The following is an 18,396-nucleotide window of genomic DNA, read 5'->3' on the forward strand; positions in this document are numbered from 1 at the left end:
AGTAAACTTGCCTTTGTGTTTGTCTCTGACCTCTGAAACTCACCACCTCCTTTAACAGATCATGGCACTTCGCAGCTCGAGAAAGGGAAGATGACACATGACTCATGTGGAAGATGCCATGGTGGCAGGAGAAGTGAGAGGGTAACAGACCTAGGACAGTGTGCTGGAAGTGGATCCTGGTCACTAAAGGCGGTGAAGGACTGGGGAGTTTCCAGACGTGGGTCCTCGAAGGGGTAACAGAAGCCCCCCAGGCGTCAGCAGCCTAGAGCCCCATGCACTTCCCCATGCCACTGCCCATGCCCACCGTGGAACCCCTGAGCTGTAGGTCTCCTCCTTGGTCAGCCCATGCCTCACCCTGTCCCTCCCTCCAGGGCGGGGTCAAAAGAACCATAAAGCTCAAGGGGTCAGAGACGAAGGCTGGCAGCAGAGACAAGCCCAGAGCAGAACACACAGGTGCGTTCCGGTGGGGCATAGAGGGGGCAGCGGGCAGGGGAGCTGCGGGAAGGGAAGAAAGGGAAGAAGGAAACGGAGAGAGAGACAAGAGAGACACAGACACAGAGGGTGGGTGAGCCAGAATGCAAGGGGCAAGAACCCAGAGGATATGACTCCAGGGGCACAATGTGCTGGGTTGCAGGCATAGAGTGCCCAGAGGCAAGATAGGAAGGGCACAGGGAGGGCACGGATGCCATTCTCAGGGTGCCAGAGATAAGGAGTGGGGAGGAGGGATATGTTTCACATGTGGTCTCACTGACCACCCACTTCTCCCTCCTCGTGTGGCTTTATTACCATCATCGTCTACCTCACCCACTGCCCACTTGGACTTCGGAATAGAATATTATACTAGGAAAGGTAAAAGTTAAAGAATAGCCAAGTTCAGGTTAAAAGGACCACAGATCTCCTGCACTTCTCCTGCCTTAGCAAAGGAAAAAGAAATGTGGAATTAGGAGATTATAAAATAGGCATCCTTGGCCATGAAAAGACCTGGAGGAACTTAAGTGCATTATTAAGGGAGAGAAGCCCGACCTGGAAAAGCTGCATACTGTATGACTCCAACTGTATGACATTCTGGAAAAGGCAAGACTGTAGAGACAGCAAGAAGAGCAGTCATTGCCCAGAGTTAGAGGGATGGGAGGGATGAACAGGTGGAGAACACAGGATATTTAAGAAAGAAAAACTGCTCTGTATGATCCTACAATGATGGATGGGTGTCATTGCCCATTTCTCAAACCCCATAGAATGTACACCACTAAGAGTGAACCCTAGTGGAGACTATGGACTTTGGATGACAACGATGTGTCAGCATGGGTTCATAGGTGGTAACAAATGTCCCACTTGGGAGAAGGATTTGTTCCCTGAGGAGCGGTGTGTGAGTGGGGGTGGGAGGTACTTGGGAAGTCTCTGCATCTTCACAATTTTCTTTTGATCCTAGAACTGCTCTAAAAAGTAAAATCTTGGGGTGTTTTGTTTTGTTTTTCCAAAAAGGAGCCTTGATAAAATTTAATAGCCAGTACAAGCTCATATCAACCCCATGTCTCTGGGATTCATCCCAGCATTCACTACCTGCAGGCTGGAGTGGGGGACATTCACAAGGTCATGTGAATCCCCGGGCCTTCACACCAGGGCCGGGGGAGGAGATGAGACAACCAGAGGGGACTGTACTAGCAGCATTGGGGGTGGGAAAATGAGGTGAAGACCCTGACCACAGCCCCCTAAAATGGACGGGAGAGGGTGTCTCCCCAAATGATAACCTGGGATGGCTCCTCCCTTTTTGAACGGTCAAGCAGCCACAACGTGAAGACACCACCAGAGGCGCCAAAAAAGCCTGGGGCAGGACTGGCCCCCTCATCCTCACCTTCAAAGCCACAGGTCTACAGCTTAATCACAGGCAAATTACTTCACATTGCTTACATTTTTAAATGTGTTGGTATCACAGACTGTATCTTCTTTTTGGAGCGTGTTTAATTTACTTTATTTTTATTTCGTTTAAATTCAATTAATTAACATATAATGTATTATTGGGTCCAGAGTTAGATGTTAGTGATTCATCAGCCTTATATAACACCCAGTGCTCATCCCATCATGTGCCCTCCTAAATGTCCATCACCCGGTTACCCCTTCACCTCACCTCCTGCCCCTCCAGCGACCCCCAGTTTGTTTCCTTTTTTAAAAAAGATTTTTTTTTAAGATTTTATTTGTTTATTCACAAGAGACACAGAGAGAGAGAAAGACGCAAAGACACAGGCAGAGGGAGAAGCAGGCTCCATGCAGGGAGCCCGATGTGGGACTCCATCCCGGATCTCCAGGATCAGGCCCTGGGCTGAAGACGGCGCTAAACCGCTGAGCCACCTGGGCTGCCCTCTCAGTTTGTTTCCTATGATTAAGAGTCTCTTACAGTTTGTCTCCCTCTCTGATTTTGTCTTGTTTTATTTTTCCCTTTCTTTCCCTATGATCTTATTTTGTTTCTTAAATTCCACATAGGAGTGAGATCATATAATTGTTTTTCTTGTATTGAAATTCTTGAAATTTCTTTCTTGAAATTGTATTTCTTGTCTTTCTCTGATTGACTTATTTCACTTAGTGTAATATCCTCTAGCTCCATCCACGTCATTACAAATGGCAAGATTTCATTTTTTTGATGGCTGAGTAGTAGTTATATATATGTATATACATACATATATACACCACATCTCCTTTATCCATTCATCTGTCCATGGACATCCGGGCTCTTTCCATAGTTTGGCTATTGTGGACATTGCTGCTCTAAACATTGGGGTGCAGGTGCCCCTTTAGATCACTACATATGTATCTTTGGAATAAATTCCTAGTAGTGCAACTGCTGAGTCATAGGGTAGATCTATTTTCAACTTTTTGAGGACCCTCCATACTGTTTTCCAGAGTGGCTGCACCAGCTTGCATTCCCACCAACAGTGTACCCCTTTCTCTGTATCCTCCCCAACATCTGTCATTTCCTGATTTGTTAATTTTAGCTATTCTGAAGGTGTGAGATCGTATCTCATTGTGGTGTTGATTTGTGTTTCCCCGATGCCAAGTAATGTGGAGTATTTTGTCATGCATCTATTGGCCATTGGTATGTCTTCTTTGGAGAAATGTCTGTTCATGTCTTCTGCCCATTTCTTGATTGGATTCTTTGTTCTTTGGGTGTTGAGTTTGATAAATTCTTTATAGATTCTGGATGCTAGCCCATTATCTGATCTGTCATTTACAAATATCTTCCCCCATTCTGTCAGTTGTCTTTGGTTTTGTCAACTCAACTATTTCCTTTGCAAAAGCTTTTTATCTTGGTGAAGTCCCAATAGTTCATTATTGACTTTGTTTCCCTTGCCTTTGGAGACATGTCTAGTAAGAAGTTGCTGCAGCCAAGGTCACAAAGATTGCTGCCTGTGTTCTCCTCTAGGATTATGATGGATTTCTGTCTCACATTTAGGTCTTTCATCCATTTTCAGTCTTTTTTTGTGTATGGTGTGAGGAAATGGTCCAGTTTCATTCTTCTGCATGTGGCTGTCCAATTTTCCCAACATCATTTGTTGAAGAGACTCAGACTGTATCTTCAGAGTTGACTTTAAAAAGAAGAGTAACTAGCATTTCCTGAGTGCTTCCTAAAAGGTGGGCATTGTTCTAAAAATGCTATCCTTATTGTCCAATTAATTTCTTGCACAGTTCTAGGAGGCAGTGTAATTGTTATTTCCAGTGCAGTTGAGAAAGTGGAGGCCCAGAGAGCCTGAGCAACTTGCCAAGGTCACACAGCTTATCCTAGTGCTAGGATGTCTGTCCTAGGACCCAAGCCCAAGCAGCCTGACTCTGGAGCCAACTCTTTGAACTTCTTTGCTAAATTTCAAAATGTATCTATGTAAAAAGTATTGTATTGCATCAAAAGTGTAGCTTTGCTGTCAATACCCAATAATGCATAAGCACTCTGAGGCATTTGGCTGAGTAATCTAAAGGTGGAGAAGTAAGAGCCCAAGGTTCTGCCCTGCTCAGAAACTACATAGAAAGGGAAAAATTAGTTTATACAGGTAAGGAAGTCCACGGGACAATTGGAGATCTGCAGACGAGCAAGGATAGGGCAGAATTTAAAGTTGACAGGAAGCACAGACCTGACCAGCTAAGTTAGGGCCCCAGGTGCTGTGGAGGCCTGCCTGCAGGTGGGGCAGCCACAGGAGGGGGGCTGAGGCTGTAGGAAAACCATCGGGCTGGGCGACAACACCATCCAAGACTCCCGCCTAATGGAAACCCACTTCTTAAGTTCATCTCTGCTACTGCATTCCAGAGCCATGCGGCCAGAGACGCTGGCCCTGGGCTGGGCCGTCGCCGCCACCCTGGTGCTACAGGCACTGACCACGGCCAAGTGCACCTCACAGAACCTGCATGGCAAGGCCAGGGTGTTCAAAGACCTGAGCGCCCAAGAGCTGAAGGCTGTGCGCCGCTTCCTCTGGTCCCAGGAGGAGCTGAGGCTGGAGCCCTCTAGAACACCGACGGTGGCCAAGAACTCCGTGTTCCTCATTGAGATGCTGCTACCCAAGAAGCAAAACATACTGAGATTTCTGAATAAAGGTGGAAGGCCTCCTGTTCGGGAGGCCCGTGCTGTCATCTTCTTCGGAGCCCAGGAGCATCCCAATGTCACCGAGTTTGCGGTGGGGCCCCTGCCATGGCCTTACTACATGCGAGAGCTGCCCCCCAGGCCTGGGCACCGCACCACGTGGACCTCCCGACCCATCACCTGGGCAGAGTCTGTCCTCCTGGGCCAGACCCTGCAGAAGACCACCAAACCCCTGCACCAATTTTTTCTTAATACCACAGGCTTTTCTTTCCAAGACTGTGACTCTCGATGCCTAACTTTCACAGACGTGGCACCTCGGGGCTTGGCCTCCGGTGAGCGCCGCTCCTGGTTCATCCTACAGCGCTCTGTAGAAGGCTACTTTTTGCACCCCACTGGCCTGGAGCTCCTCATAGATCACAGGAGCACAGACCCCCAAGACTGGAAAGTGGAGCAGGTCTGGTACAATGGAAAGCTCTACCAGAGCCCGGAAGAGCTGGCTCGGAAGTATGAAGAGGGACAGGTGGATGTGGTGGTTCTGGAGGACCTTCCCCCCAAGGGCCAGGGCGGGGAGAGCACCCAGGAACCGCCCCTCTTCTCCTCCTACAAGCCACGTGGGGAGTTCCCCACCCCCACCACCGTGAACGGCCCCCGGCAGGTGCAACCCCAAGGCCCCCGCTACAAGCTGGAGGGCAACACAGTGCACTACGGCGGCTGGAGCTTCTCTTTCAGGCTGCGCTCCTCCTCGGGGCTACAGATCCTGAACGTGCACTTCAACTGTGAGCACATCGCCTATGAGGTGAGCGTGCAGGAGGCCGTGGCACTGTACGGAGGGCACACGCCTGCAGGCATGCAGACCAACTACATCGACGTGGGCTGGGGCTTGGGCAGCGTCACTCACGAGTTGGCCCCCGGCATCGACTGCCCGGACACGGCCACCTTCCTGGATGCCCTCCACTACTATGATGCCGATGACCCCGTGCGCTACCCGCGAGCCCTCTGCGTGTTTGAGATGCCCACAGGCGTGCCCCTTCGCCGACACTTCAATTCCAACTTCAGTGGGGGCTTCAACTTCTATGCCGGGCTGCCGGGCCAGGTGCTGGTGCTACGGACGACGTCAACCGTCTACAACTATGACTACATCTGGGACTTCATCTTCTACCACAACGGGGTGCTGGAAGCCAAGATGCACGCCACTGGCTACATCCACGCCACCTTCTACACCCCCGAGGGGCTGCACTATGGGACCCGCCTGCACACACACCTGCTTGGCAACATGCACACTCACTTAGTGCATTACCGCATTGACCTGGACGTGGCAGGTAGGATGCGGGCTTGCAACAACCTTTGCATTGCAGCAGGAGATGGTGCTGAAACATCCCTCGAGGCATAAAATCAGGAGCCTAACCCACTTCTCTGCAAAGTGCGGTGCTAGAAATCTGTGTGCCCCCGTAAAGCAGTGGAAGTGACTAGCATATATGTGGCCCTGGGTGGGAAAGTGGGTCCTGGCCTGGCCCCAGGGGGCTTGTTGACCCCTAGAGGGATGGATTGGGAAGAAGGCTGTGCACGTAGGGCTGGAGAGTGAGAACAACACCAGGGGCCTAAGAAATGTCGCTGCCAAAAAAAAGAAAGAAAGAAAGAAAAAGAAATGTCACTGCCTAGTGCTATGCTGTCCACAATACTCACTGTCTCCTGGATTAACAAGGTCACCATAAAATATGGCAGGGGCATCATGACAGGCTTTGACCTGACATCACATCACTGTCAGATCAGGCCTGACTCAGTTGTCTTCTGGCTCCTCTGCTGGGTTTTTTGGTTTTAATCCCTTACTTCTACCCTACAGCTACCTCAGTGCATACCCACAATATCCTCTTCGCTCCACCCCTCATGGTTTGCTCTTGGCTGTGCTTTGGGATGGAGAGAGATCCCAGCACAGAATGAGGATATTTCAGCTCAGGGGATTTGATTCTCATTGTCCATCTTCCTGCACACCCACAGGCACCAAGAATAGTTTCCAGACCCTGCAGATGAAGCTAGAGAACATCACCAACCCCTGGAGCCCAAGACACCACCTGGTCCAATCAACCCTGAAGCAGATGAGTTACCACCGGGAGCGCCAGGCAGCCTTCCGCTTCGGACAGACTCTGCCCAAGTACCTGCTCTTTACTAGTCCCAAGGAGAACCGCTGGCATCATAAGCGCAGCTACCGGCTACAGATCCACTCCATGGCCGACCAGGTGCTGCCCCTGGGCTGGCAGCAGGAGCGGGCTGTCACCTGGGCCAGGTAAGGGAGCCTGGGAGGCAGGGGAGGGCTAGGATTCACATGTCTGTGCGTGTCCGTGTTTCTATGAGATTCTGAGTCTATGTGGTGGTGTATCTGGGCACATGAACGTGTGTGGATTTGTGTTTCCTGGACCTGGGGCTCTGTGTTTGGGAGGTGGGGGGGCAGGTAGAGAGCCATGCTGAGCACCTGAGCCTCAGCTGACAGTTGGTCGGTCTGGCTGACACCCAGAAGATGATTGCACGTTTGGGGGAAGACAGTAACTTTCCCTCATCCTTGACTCTGAAGATGTCTCTGGAAGGGCTGTGAGGCCCCCTGGCACCTGGAGCCACCTGGCTTCTCCTCCGGGCAGGTACCCCCTGGCAGTGACCAAGTACCGGGAATCAGAGGTGTGCAGCAGCAGCATCTATAACCAGAACGATCCCTGGGACCCACCTGTGGTCTTTGAGGAGTTTCTCCACAACAATGAGAACATTGAAAACGAGGTACTGGGGGTCACCTGGGTGCCTCAGTTTGGTTTAATGACCAGCTCTTGATTTTTGGTTCAGGTCATGATCTCAGGGTAGTGGGATCAAGCCCCGCATCAGGCTCTATGCTCAGCACAGAGTCTGCTTGAGTCTCTCTCCCTCTTCCTCTGCCCCTCCCCCAGCTCTCTCTCTCTCTCGCTCTCTCTCTCCCCCCTCAAATAAATAAATTTGAAAGAAAGAAGAAAGAAAGAAAGAAAGAAAGAAAGAAAGAAAGAAAGAAAGAAAGAAAGAAAGAAAAGAAAGAAAGAAAAGAAAGAAACTGGCCCTTCCTCCAGCCCTAGCCCAAGACCAGATCTGTGCCTGATTCCAGCTTGGAAACCAGCAGCTCACTATGTGGAGGGCAAGCTCAGGGGTCTGCCAATTCCGTAGAGTGGGGCTTGAGGGGGGCTGCCATCCCCTGTCCCCTCTGAGCCCCCTTAGCACTTGCCCACCCCTGTCTCCCACAGGACTTGGTGGCCTGGGTCACCGTGGGTTTTCTGCACATTCCCCACTCAGAGGACATCCCTAACACTTCCACACCGGGAAACTCCGTGGGCTTCCTGCTCCGGCCTTTCAACTTCTTCCCTGAGGACCCATCCCTGGCGTCCAAAGACACCGTGATTGTGTGGCCTCGGGACAGTGGCCCCAACTATGTCCAGCGCTGGATCCCTGAGGAGGATGGGGACTGCTTAATGCCTGACCCTTTTAGCTACAATGGAACCTACAGGCCTGTGTGAAGGACCCTCTGCCCCCAAATAACCCCACCTAGAAGCCCAACTGCCCCTCAGGGACAGACAATAAAGCCCTTCAGGGCTCAGCTCCATGTGCTGCTTCTTGGGGGGAGGCATGGGAGGCTGAGCCACACACCAAGCCCTGAGTGTAGGACACCCTCAGATGAGAGAGCCTTCACCACCCTTCCCTTTGCTCTGCTCAATCCCGGAAAAGACCTCCATCACTGAGTGATGCTCACTGAAATACTAGAGTCACCTATCAGATTGGTTTTAAAAAACAGATTGGCAGCGCCCCCTCGGGAGTCTGCAGGGGACTCTGGGATGTCACTGGGATGGGCCTGCAAAGTAGTGCGGTGGTCGGAGGATGCTACAGAAAATGGACCAAATGGCCAACAACTCTACCCTGCAATACACTGGTCCAACTCCTAGGGTTTTATCCCAGAGATCTCCCTACAAACACAGGAAAAGCATATGCACGCAGTACCATTGATTCACTGCAGTACCATTTGTAATAGCAAAGTCTGGAAGCAACCCAAAAGTCTAACTACAAGAGAGATCTTGCGGGTCTGAAAAAACACAACATACAGCCACACAATGCAATTCCAGGCGATTGTAAAAGAAATCTCTGTACTGGTGGGGAAAGAGCTGCAGGATAGAAAGACAGGCAAGGGGATGAGTAATGCCTGTTGTCTTAGTCTGGTCAAAATCCCACCGAATGCTATAACAAAATCCCACTGAGTGCCTTACGAACAGTAGAAGTCTACAGCTCATTGTTGTAGAGGCTGAAAGTCCAAGATCAGGGTCCCAGCAAGGTTGGGAGAGGGCCCTCTTCTGGGCTGCAGACTTCTGACTTCAGTCCTCACATGGTGGAAGGTGGGGAGCCCTCTGGAGTCTATAACAACATTGATCCCACTCATGAGGGCTCCATCCTCCTGGCCTAAGAACCTGCCAAAGGTCCCCAAGTCCTAACACAATCACATTGAGTGTTAGAATTGCAATATGTGAGCTGTAGGAAGGGGGGGGCCCTACACACTCAAGCAGTAGCACCTGAAGGCGATGGGGAGAAGTGGATGACACAGGGGATGAAACAGGAGTCCTCAATGTAAATCTTTCTGCATTGCTGTTGGGGGTTTTGTGGGGTTCTGTTGTTGCCCTTGAGAGCAGAGTCTGCAGGACCCAGAGGGCAGAATAGGGACAGTGGGGCAATGCGACGGGAGGGTCAGTGTCTGAGTTTGTCTGGACCTGCAAGCTCCAGGGATTGATAAAGCAGCCTGCTTCTCCTGGGTCCCTACCCATCCCCAGGCTTTCTCCTCCAATCCCAAAGAGAAGAATACATGGGGAAAATAATCAGCCCACAGATGTGGTTCTCTCTTTTCTCTCCATCACATCTCTGAATGAAGACTTGGTGCCATTCCCACCTAGGGGTTGGCCTATCCCTCCCATTCCTGTTCTTTATCATCCATCTAAAGCGGGGAAGGGGCAGCCATCATTCCCTCCTCTACGTGCCATGCACCCCGCTGGTGGGAAGATCTGAGACTTGAGTTTGGACTTTGGAGGGGTTCACAGAACAGTCTCCAGCTCTCTTATCTGCTGTAGTACCCCCTAAAGGGAAGCTGCATGGGCTCACCCACCAGGCTGGGGGCCCACCCCTAGCTAACTATCAGTTGAACTTGTTTTCCTCTGCCATTGTTCTGGTTGCCTGTTCCTACCAGGAATCTGGTGGAAAGGTGTGGCTGTGGTCCAGGCAACATTACCCTGGGCTCCCTGGTGCCCAAGGGATGCTAATCAAGCAAACAAACTTGCATTGTGCTTAATATTCCAGGAACCCACTGGAGTAGCTCTTATTTGTATGGCAGTGAGAAGGCAAACCCTAAGCTTTCCATCTTAACACCGTTCAGATAAACATTACAGGATTTGGACAAAGCACTTTTGTAACAACAGATACAATATTTAAAATATCAACCTTTTTATCTCAGCCATTTTTTGAATTTTTGAAATTATCTGAATTGTTTAAAAGCTTTGGAACTACTAAAACATAAAAGATTATGAATATCCACAACAGAAAAAGGGAAAGGGCACATTTTTAAGCATTAGGGGAGAAAATCTAATCTTCATAAAAAGGGTTAGTAGTTCAGCAGACAATAACTTTTTCTAAAGAGGAGCCAGGAAATGCACTTGCTTTGAAAATATTTACTTTCAATTAACCTTCAGCTTTACTGGAGAAGCTGTTGGCTGTGCTTGAAAAAATTCCTCGAGTTAAGAGGAGTGTCTTCAACACCAGCCAGTATGCTTATCGTGAGTATGCTACATCCTAACATCATTCTAACATCTGGCAAATTCCATTACTAACCCAGAGCTTAGCAACAACAACAAAAGGAATAGTACCTAAAATGATCGGTTTTCAACAACAAAAAACTCTAAGACATGCAAAGGAACAGGAAAGAGTGATGCCTCTATACACAGCGGAGGTGGGGAGCAGAAAAAAGAAACTATCCGTGAGGGGACCCAGATGTAGAACTTAGCAAAAAAGCAAAGCAGCCATCATAAGTACGTCTAAAGAGCAGAGGAAAACCACACTTGAAGAAGTAAAAGAAGCTGGGACAAGGTCTCAGCAAACAGAGAATATCACTATAGAGATAGAAATTATTTTTTTAAAGATTGTATTTATTTATTCATGAGAGACAGAAACAGAGAGAGAGAGAAAAAGAGAGAGAGGGGCAGAGACACAGGCAGAGGGAGAAGCAAGCTCCATGCAAGGAGCCCGATGCAGGAATCAATCCCGGTTCTCCAGGATCACGCCCTGAACCGAAGGTAGGTGTTCAACCACTGAGCCACCCAGCATCCCGAAATTATTTTTTAAAAGAACCAAGTGGAGGGGCACCTGGGTGGCACAGTCAGTTGGGCATCCGACTCTGTTCTGGTTCAGGTCGTGATCTCAGGGTTGTGGGATCGAGCCCCGAGTTGGGTTCTGAGCTCAGTGGTGAGTCTGCTTGGGATTCGCTCTCCCTCTCTGTCTGCGTCTCCCCCTCTTCTAAAATAAATTAAATAAATAAATAATAAATAAATAAATAAATAAATAAATAAATAAATAAATAAATAAGGATCCCTGGGTGGCACAGCGGTTTGGCGCCTGCCTTTGGCCCAGGGCGCGATCCTGGAGACCCGGGATAGAATCCCACGTCGGGCTCCCGGTGCATGGAGCCTGCTTCTCCCTCTGCCTATGTCTCTGCCTCTCTGTGTGTGTGTGTGTGTGACTATCATAAATATAAATAAATAAATAAACAAACAAATAAATAAATAAATCTTTAAACATAATAAAAGAACCACATGGAAAATTTGGAGTTGTGGGGAACCTGGGTGGCTCATCACTTGAGCAGCTGCCTTCGGCTCAGGTCATGATCCCGAGGTCCTGGGATCGAGTCCCGCATCGGGCTCCTTGCAGGGAGCCTGCTTCTCCCTTTGCCTGTATCTCTGCCTCTCTGTCTCTTATGAATAAATAAATAAAATCTTAAAAAAAAAAAAAAGAAAGAAAATCTAGAGTCAAAAAGTGCATCACTGACATGGAAAACTGCCTGGAGAAGCTGGACAGTAGATTTGCTCTCACTTCTACACTGTAATTCCCAGCCATGGTCCAGAGGCATTCTACATCAAAGAGGGAAGGAGTGTCAGCAGGAGAGTGACATAGCCATGCCAGTGACCTGGCAGGAGGTTCTGGGCTGGCAAGGCAGGTCATTGCCCAAAACGTGTGTGGCCAAGAAGTAACTGAGCAGATGTAGACTTGACCATGGGCCTGAGCTGATGCCTGGGCTCTCATTGCTAGAGTAGCTAATTAATTTAAAAGAAGGATAAGAATAAGGACTGGAAAAGTCCCAAGGGAATGGGCCTTTTTCAGTGTGTATGGATCTCTTGTAAAGCCCATAGCTGATAACATGAGGCACAGAGGATACCCCATGGACATCCCATGTGTCGTATGACCTAAAATTTCATGTACTGCCTCGACATCTCTGAGCATCACACAATCCCAAAGGTCCAAGCCTGTGTTCCCTGCTCTCTGAAGATGTGGCCCTGACCCAGCAGGAGAAGGTCCCCATACAGCTCGCTGCTGGTTCTCAACCTAATGGGTTTCACTTATCTGCCACCTGCCATCCAGAGCCCAAGGACAGCAAGAACAGGCCACATCAGTGGGGTGAGTTTTCCTCCCTCCTGCTCCCATCCTAGCCTGGCCCCCAGGAGCCTGAGCAGAAGAGCAGGTGGGAAGGGGAAGCTGACACGACTCATCCCTGACCCCAGGGCCAGGACCCTTGGGCCTAGGGTCAGGCTGAACTAGAAGGAGAGAAAAACTTTGAGTTGGATGTCGAATGGGAATTTTAAATTAACTTCAAGGGGCTGTTTAATACCCAAACATAATCAAAAAGTGATGGTGGAATGTGGTCCCAGTGTCCTTAAGGCCGGGATAGAAGAACCAGCCTGACATAGGAAGCAGAAACCCTGCGGTATGCATATAAAGATTCACTAATTCAGGGAACTGATGGTTCTAGGGATGGAGGAGATAAGAAGGCAGGAGCCAGCATTCCAGGGAAGGCAAGAGCAGGGAAAATATTCCAGCCCAGGAGCTGGGGACAGTGAGAAGAGCAGGTGCTCCTAGACCCAGTGACCAGGCTCAGCGGTGGAAGCTGGATGCCCTGCAGGCCTGTGTGTCCCAGGTGGAGAGAGAGGACAACACAGACTTACTTTCCTTACCTTCTCCCTTCTCCCTCCCCACTCAGTCTCCTACCACTGGGTGGGAGTAGCTAGGATCCACAGCCTCAGGGCCTGTCCCCAGAGTGATGGGACAGAGGAGAGGGGCCAAGGAAGGGTCTTAGGAACAGGGCAACAAATGGAAGACAACAATGAAGAGGGGGACCCTCCATCTCCACTCTGCAACCCATCCAGCTCTGATTGTTCAGTAAATTGGCTCATAGCCTTGTTGGCCCCCAGGAAATGGGACAGGTGGTATTCAAATAATGCCAGGGTCATCTGGACCCAAAGCCACATCCAGTCAGTGGTCCTTGTGCTCCGTCTCCTGGAGGAGGAGCCCTGACCACACCCTTCGGGGTCAGCCGATTGTCCTACTCACTCAGATCATGCTCACAATCATGTAATTCGCCTCATGTGGTCAGGCTGGCCCAACATCCTCTGGCAGCTCACAGACCCCAGCCTATAGGGTCAGCGACAGGGAAACCCTCAAAGCTACCCAGACATCTCTATGTGTGTTTGGCTGGGGGTAGGAAGGTGGCAGCCATGCCCGGAAGGCAGACCCTTGTTGTACACACGTCATCCATCCGTCCACCCATACTTGCAGGAGGCTCAGACCCTGGAAAAAGGGGGTGGGGTTGGCCCTATGTAGTTTTCCCCCAAGACAGAGCCCAAGTCCCAGCTCTTCCTGGGAAGAACTGCTGACGGGGGCCCCCATGCCAGGCTTGGCAAAGCTGTCAAAGCAGGAGAGCCATGACAGAAGGAGAAGCACAGGGCTGGGTTCTGAGTGGGAAGAGACACCCCCACCCCGCCCCCAACCTTCTTTGCAAGAGACTATGAAGATCCCACCAAGAGAAAAGAAGAGAGAAAACCATGATTTACACCCCCAACCCTGCCCCCACTCCAGCCCAAGCACATTTGCTCCCCAAATAAAACAGAATGTGGTTTTGTTTGTGGCTGCTCCGCTCCCAGGTGGAGATGCAAATTGAGAAAGCCTTGAGTGAACTAGGTTGCTTTACATAACGCAGAGGAAGCTAGAAAATTTAGGGAAAAGAGAACCTGTTGCTTTTAGAGGCTTTTCAGGGAAGGCAGCCCCAGCCATACAAGGAGAGATGTGGGGAGATGGAGAGGGGGACATAGGAAGCCCTGTCTCGTTCTCATAGGAACGGGTACTAGGGTTCCTTTGGGAATTTTCTCACTGTTGTCATTTTAAGAATAAAAAGGACCAAGAGTCAGGCAGCGGGGGCTTTCTGGCTGTCTGGGTCCTGATCCCAGGAAGCAGGACTCTGACCCCAGTGGCCCAGGGGCAGGTGCAGGGCCTGGGCCTGGCTCCGCCAATACATGCCCACCTGTGAATCTGTGCGAGTCCCACAACCTGGGAGACCAGTTCTGCAGCCACCAGGTGCCAGGCAGACTCTAAGCTCCTTCCTTCCAGTCCTGAGGTGCACAGCTTCTGGACTGGGGGTGCTTCTCAGGCCCCCTCCCACCAAATCTCATCTCTTCTTTCAGCTCAATCTCCCCACACCCACTGTCCCCACCGCGCTTGACCCTGGGCTGCTCTCTGTCTCCCTGCTCATCTCCTCCCAACCCCACCCCGGCCTAACAGGCCCCACCTGGGAAAAACAAGGACGTGCATCAATCTGCTGGATTCCACCCCTGCCCATGCAGCTCCCACCTCCCCACACACGCCCCCAGAAGCAAAGGCAATCCACTTGTGCTCTGGGCTAAATGCTGGAGAAGCTGGAGAAGTCATCTTCCTTCTCCTCTTGACGCTCCTCCCCAAAGCCTCTACTTCCTACACCCGCCCCCCCCCGCCCCTCCCTCCCTCACCCCCACCTCCACCCCCACTCCCGTTAGTGACTTAGGGCATGCTTATTGCCAGGGCCCCGTGCTGGAAGGTGTCCCAGCTACCCCGTGTACCAAGCAGAGCCCAGAAAAAGAAGGTGAGCAGCGGGCCGTACACTGTCAGTGACCGACTGGGAATAAACCTGGGTGCCCAGGTGTCCGGGTGCCAGGGGTCTTGCCACTACATCTCTGGAATTTCTGAAACTCTGACACTCGTTTTTGCACTTTGAACTCGGCTTTTGACAGAATCGGCCACCTCGGGTTTGCACCAGTGGTCAGCAGGAGGAAGCATTAATAAGCTCGCCCACAGGAGCCCGCTTTGCCAACAGCGCAAACGACCGCAAATCCATTTGTTCCAGCCTGCTGCCAGGTTAGGCTCCCTTGGTGTTCATTTCCTGCTCAGCGAGGCAGTGAGTCATCACCCTCCCTCCTCTCTAGTTTTAACTATTGCTCTGAGACGGAATCTGCAGAATGAGAGGTCACATGGAACCCTTTATTTAGTACAGAAGTCCTCAACCTGGGGGAGGGGAAGCACCGCCAGCAGGGTAGCTAGAAACAGCCCCCCCCCCCCCCCCCATGCTTCTGAGAGTGCACCTGAGCTCTCGGGGACAGTCAGGAATTCCTGGGCTTCTCAGAGGTCTGTCCACTGACATTCAGGACTCTGGAGCACTTTATGGTCGGTCAAGAGATGCCGTGGGGCTGAGATCAAATTAACAAGCTGGGGTGCAGAGCGCTGCTGGTAAAAGCAGACAGCCTGTAAAGCATCCCAGCTCTTTGTGCCTTGTGCCCTAGGTGAAAGGGGTGCTGTGTGCCATGTGTCCACCAGGTGGCACAGCACACCTGCACCGCCAGCTCCATCAGCGGCCAGCCTTCCCCAGTCAGTCCCACAGAGAAGAACCATGAACTCAACTAAGCAAACTGGAAATGGCCCCAGGTGCAGGCCTATGGCTTAACCAAGTACCACAGAGTCATAATGTTTTCATTAGGACTAACTTCAGCTGAATTTAACAGAAAAAAAAAATAGACCAGCAGCTTGACAAGAGAGGTTTTGTTTCTAGGGAAAAAGCAACCCAGGGCTGGGATAGAAGCTCCATGAAGGTGTCTCAAGATGTAGCCTCCTTTCTCTCCACCACACTCACCTAACCTGTGGCTCTCGGCTTCCTGGTCCAAAGTGGCGGCTAGAGCTCCTGCCATCGCATCTGACTGCCAGCCTGTAGGATAGAGAAAGGCTTGACCCCATGCTCTGAGGGACTTACCCAGAATTCAGAATCCTTCTTTCTACTTACAACTCATTGGCTAGAGAAGGGGCCTGGCTGGGGACTGGAGTGTTTCATCTGAGCATTGCTACCCCCAAATAATGTCAGGGTTCAGTTTGAAAGAAGAATGTGGTATAAGGAGCTGAAAGGAACTAGCGATATCGGCCACATATTACTGTGTACCACTCAAAATTCCTTTACACCAGCACAGCATATTTTCCAACCCTGGGCACTGGGATGACGGAGGACTCCCTCCCTGCCTAGTTTTGTTGATGTGACTCCCAAATACATGTCCTATGTCCAGATTCTCCTCCTAGACCCCAAGATCTGCATGTCTACCTGCATGTCCTACAAGAATCTCACCTCAAACACTCATCCCTTCCCTCCCTCTCCCCACCCACCTGCTCCTTGTGCTCCTCAGCTGGAGGATCTCATCACTGCATCCCTGTCACCCAAGCCAAGAACGAGGAACTTCCCTGAGCACTTCCCTCCTCTCTACACTCCATCTCTTTATCTTATAAACCACCTTTTCTTAACGTTTCTTGAACTCATGCCACCTTTCCTTTCTCAGGGTGACTTCCTGCTCATCACCCCCAGCCTGGAGCGTGCCCCATCGCACCTCCTCTACTGTGATTCCAGAGAGATCACTCTACAACGCAAATCGGGGGTGCCTGAGTGACTCAGTTGATTCAGCATCTGCCTTTGGCTCCAGTCATGAACCCAGGTCCTGGGACAGAGCCTCCACATCAGACTCCCTGCTCAGCAGGGTGCCTGCTTCTCCCTCTCCCTCTGTCCCTCACCCTATCTGTGCTCTCTATCTTGCATGCTCTCTCTCTATAATAAAAGAAATAAAAATCTTAAAAAATAAATAAATAAAACCCCGGGGATCCCTGGGTGGCTCAGCGATTTGGCACCTGCCTTTGGCCCAGGGCATGATCCTAGAGTCCCGGGATTGAGTCCCATATGGGGCTCCTGGCATGGAGCCTACTTCTCCCTCTGCCTGTGTCTCTGCCTCTCTCTCTCTCTCTATGTCTATCATGAATAAATAAATAAATATTTAAAAAATAATAATAAATAAATAAATAAATCCCAAATCAGACCATGTCACCCTTCTGTTCAAACCCTCAATAGCTCCCCATGTCCTAGGGGGAAAATCCAAACATAAAAATCTTCAAGATGGGATCCCTGGGTGGCGCAGCGGTTTGGCGCCTGCCTTTGGCCCAGGGCGCGATCCTGGAGACCCGGGATCGAGTCCCACGTCGGGCTCCCGGTGCATGGAGCCTGCTTCTCCCTCCTCCTGTGTCTCTGCCTCTCTCTCTCTCTCTCTCTCTCTGTGACTATCATAAAACAAATAAAAATTAAAAAAAAAATCTTCAAGATGGGAATGTGTGGGTGGCTCTCTGGTTGAGCACTTCTCTTCGGCCCAGGGCGTAATCCTGGAGTCCCAGGATCAAGTCCCACATCGGGCTCCCTTCATGGAGCCTGCTTCTCCCTCTGCCTGCGTCTCTGCCTCTCTCTCTGTGTGTCTCTCATGAATAAATAAATAAAATCTTTTTTAAAAATCTTCAAGATGATTTTTCAAGACATTTAGGATCTGGTCTGTCCCTATATCCTCCCAATAAAGATGAGCGCCTCCTGAGCACTTACTACCATATGCTCAGACAAGTACTAACACCTCTCATCCCACAACTGTCTGAGGCAGTAGTGATAGCCAGGTAATTATTCAGCAAATATTCACATTCCTCCAGAATGCTCTTCCCCACTCCATGGAAGCTGACCTGGACCATATGACATGCTTTGGCCAATGGAATATTTGTGGACAGAACAGAAACAGAAACATGAAATGTGCTGGCATGGTTTGGCTCCTTGCCTGCTCTCTAGAAACCCAGGGTAAAAAAATAAATAAATAAATAAATAAATAAATATAAAAATAAAATAAAATAAAATAAAAAAATAAAAATAAATAAAAATAAAAAAGAAACCCAGGGTAAGCAGGGCTTCCTCCAGAAAGCCCTCAGCCTGTGTCCCAGAACAGACAGGCAGATCACACCTGAACGCAGCCCAAACCCAGGCCACCCACAGCCAAAGCACAGCAGTCCATCCACACCCACCCTGGATCCCCAAACTGTAGTCCTCTGAGACTCTTGATCTGAGACCCTTGAGTTCAAGAACAAAGACTCTGGTTCTGCTATCAGTCACTGAGTTTGAGGACTATTTGTTATGCAGCATCGTTACGATAATAGCTGACTAATGCAGTAGGTATTGTTCACATTTCCCAACAGGACCAAACCCTCAGGCCCTTTGTATCTTCTGTTGCCTCTACCTGAGCCTGCCTCTCATGGCCTTTAGCGTAGCTCATCATGTCCCATTCTTTAGGTGTCAGCTCAAACACCCCTTCTTTGAGAGGCTTTCTCTGTGGAAGCCACACTGTGACCCACTGTCACCACACTTTACTTCCCTCATCTTCGCCATCAGAAAGTACTTACCT

At 50.3% G+C, this 18,396-nt stretch overlaps 1 protein-coding gene across 2 annotated transcripts; it reads left to right on the top strand.

The window, feature by feature from the left end:
- Positions 1–314: 314 nt before the first annotated feature.
- Positions 315–8,159, top strand: AOC1 (amine oxidase copper containing 1). Of its 2 annotated transcripts, XM_035699648.2 has the most exons (6): positions 418–453; positions 3,465–3,624; positions 4,289–5,877; positions 6,554–6,839; positions 7,189–7,321; positions 7,810–8,159. In XM_035699648.2, exons 3-6 carry the CDS (start codon positions 4,293–4,295, stop codon positions 8,077–8,079), a joined length of 2,274 nt encoding a protein of 757 aa, XP_035555541.1. In that variant the 5' UTR covers positions 418–453; positions 3,465–3,624; positions 4,289–4,292; the 3' UTR covers positions 8,080–8,159. The 2 variants fall into 2 exon arrangements, with proteins under 2 accessions (XP_025308711.1, XP_035555541.1); XM_025452926.3 differs by lacking the exon at positions 3,465–3,624 and having other exon boundaries at positions 315–453.
- Positions 8,160–18,396: the final 10,237 nt, after the last annotated feature.

This window comes from Canis lupus, chromosome 16 (assembly GCF_003254725.2).
Source record: "Canis lupus dingo isolate Sandy chromosome 16, ASM325472v2, whole genome shotgun sequence".
NCBI lineage: Eukaryota > Metazoa > Chordata > Mammalia > Carnivora > Canidae > Canis > Canis lupus.

What these genes read in the sequence shown, in the direction of transcription:
- AOC1 (XM_025452926.3), top strand. Translation starts at nt 4,293, where the DNA reads ATGCGGCCAGAGACGCTGGCCCTGGGCTGGGCCGTCGCCGCCACCCTG. An exon ending in CATTGACCTGGACGTGGCAG is followed by an intron (nt 5,878 to 6,553) that starts GTAGGATGCGGG and finishes GCACACCCACAG; the next exon opens with GCACCAAGAATAGTTTCCAG. An exon ending in CGGGCTGTCACCTGGGCCAG is followed by an intron (nt 6,840 to 7,188) that starts GTAAGGGAGCCT and finishes TCCTCCGGGCAG; the next exon opens with GTACCCCCTGGCAGTGACCA.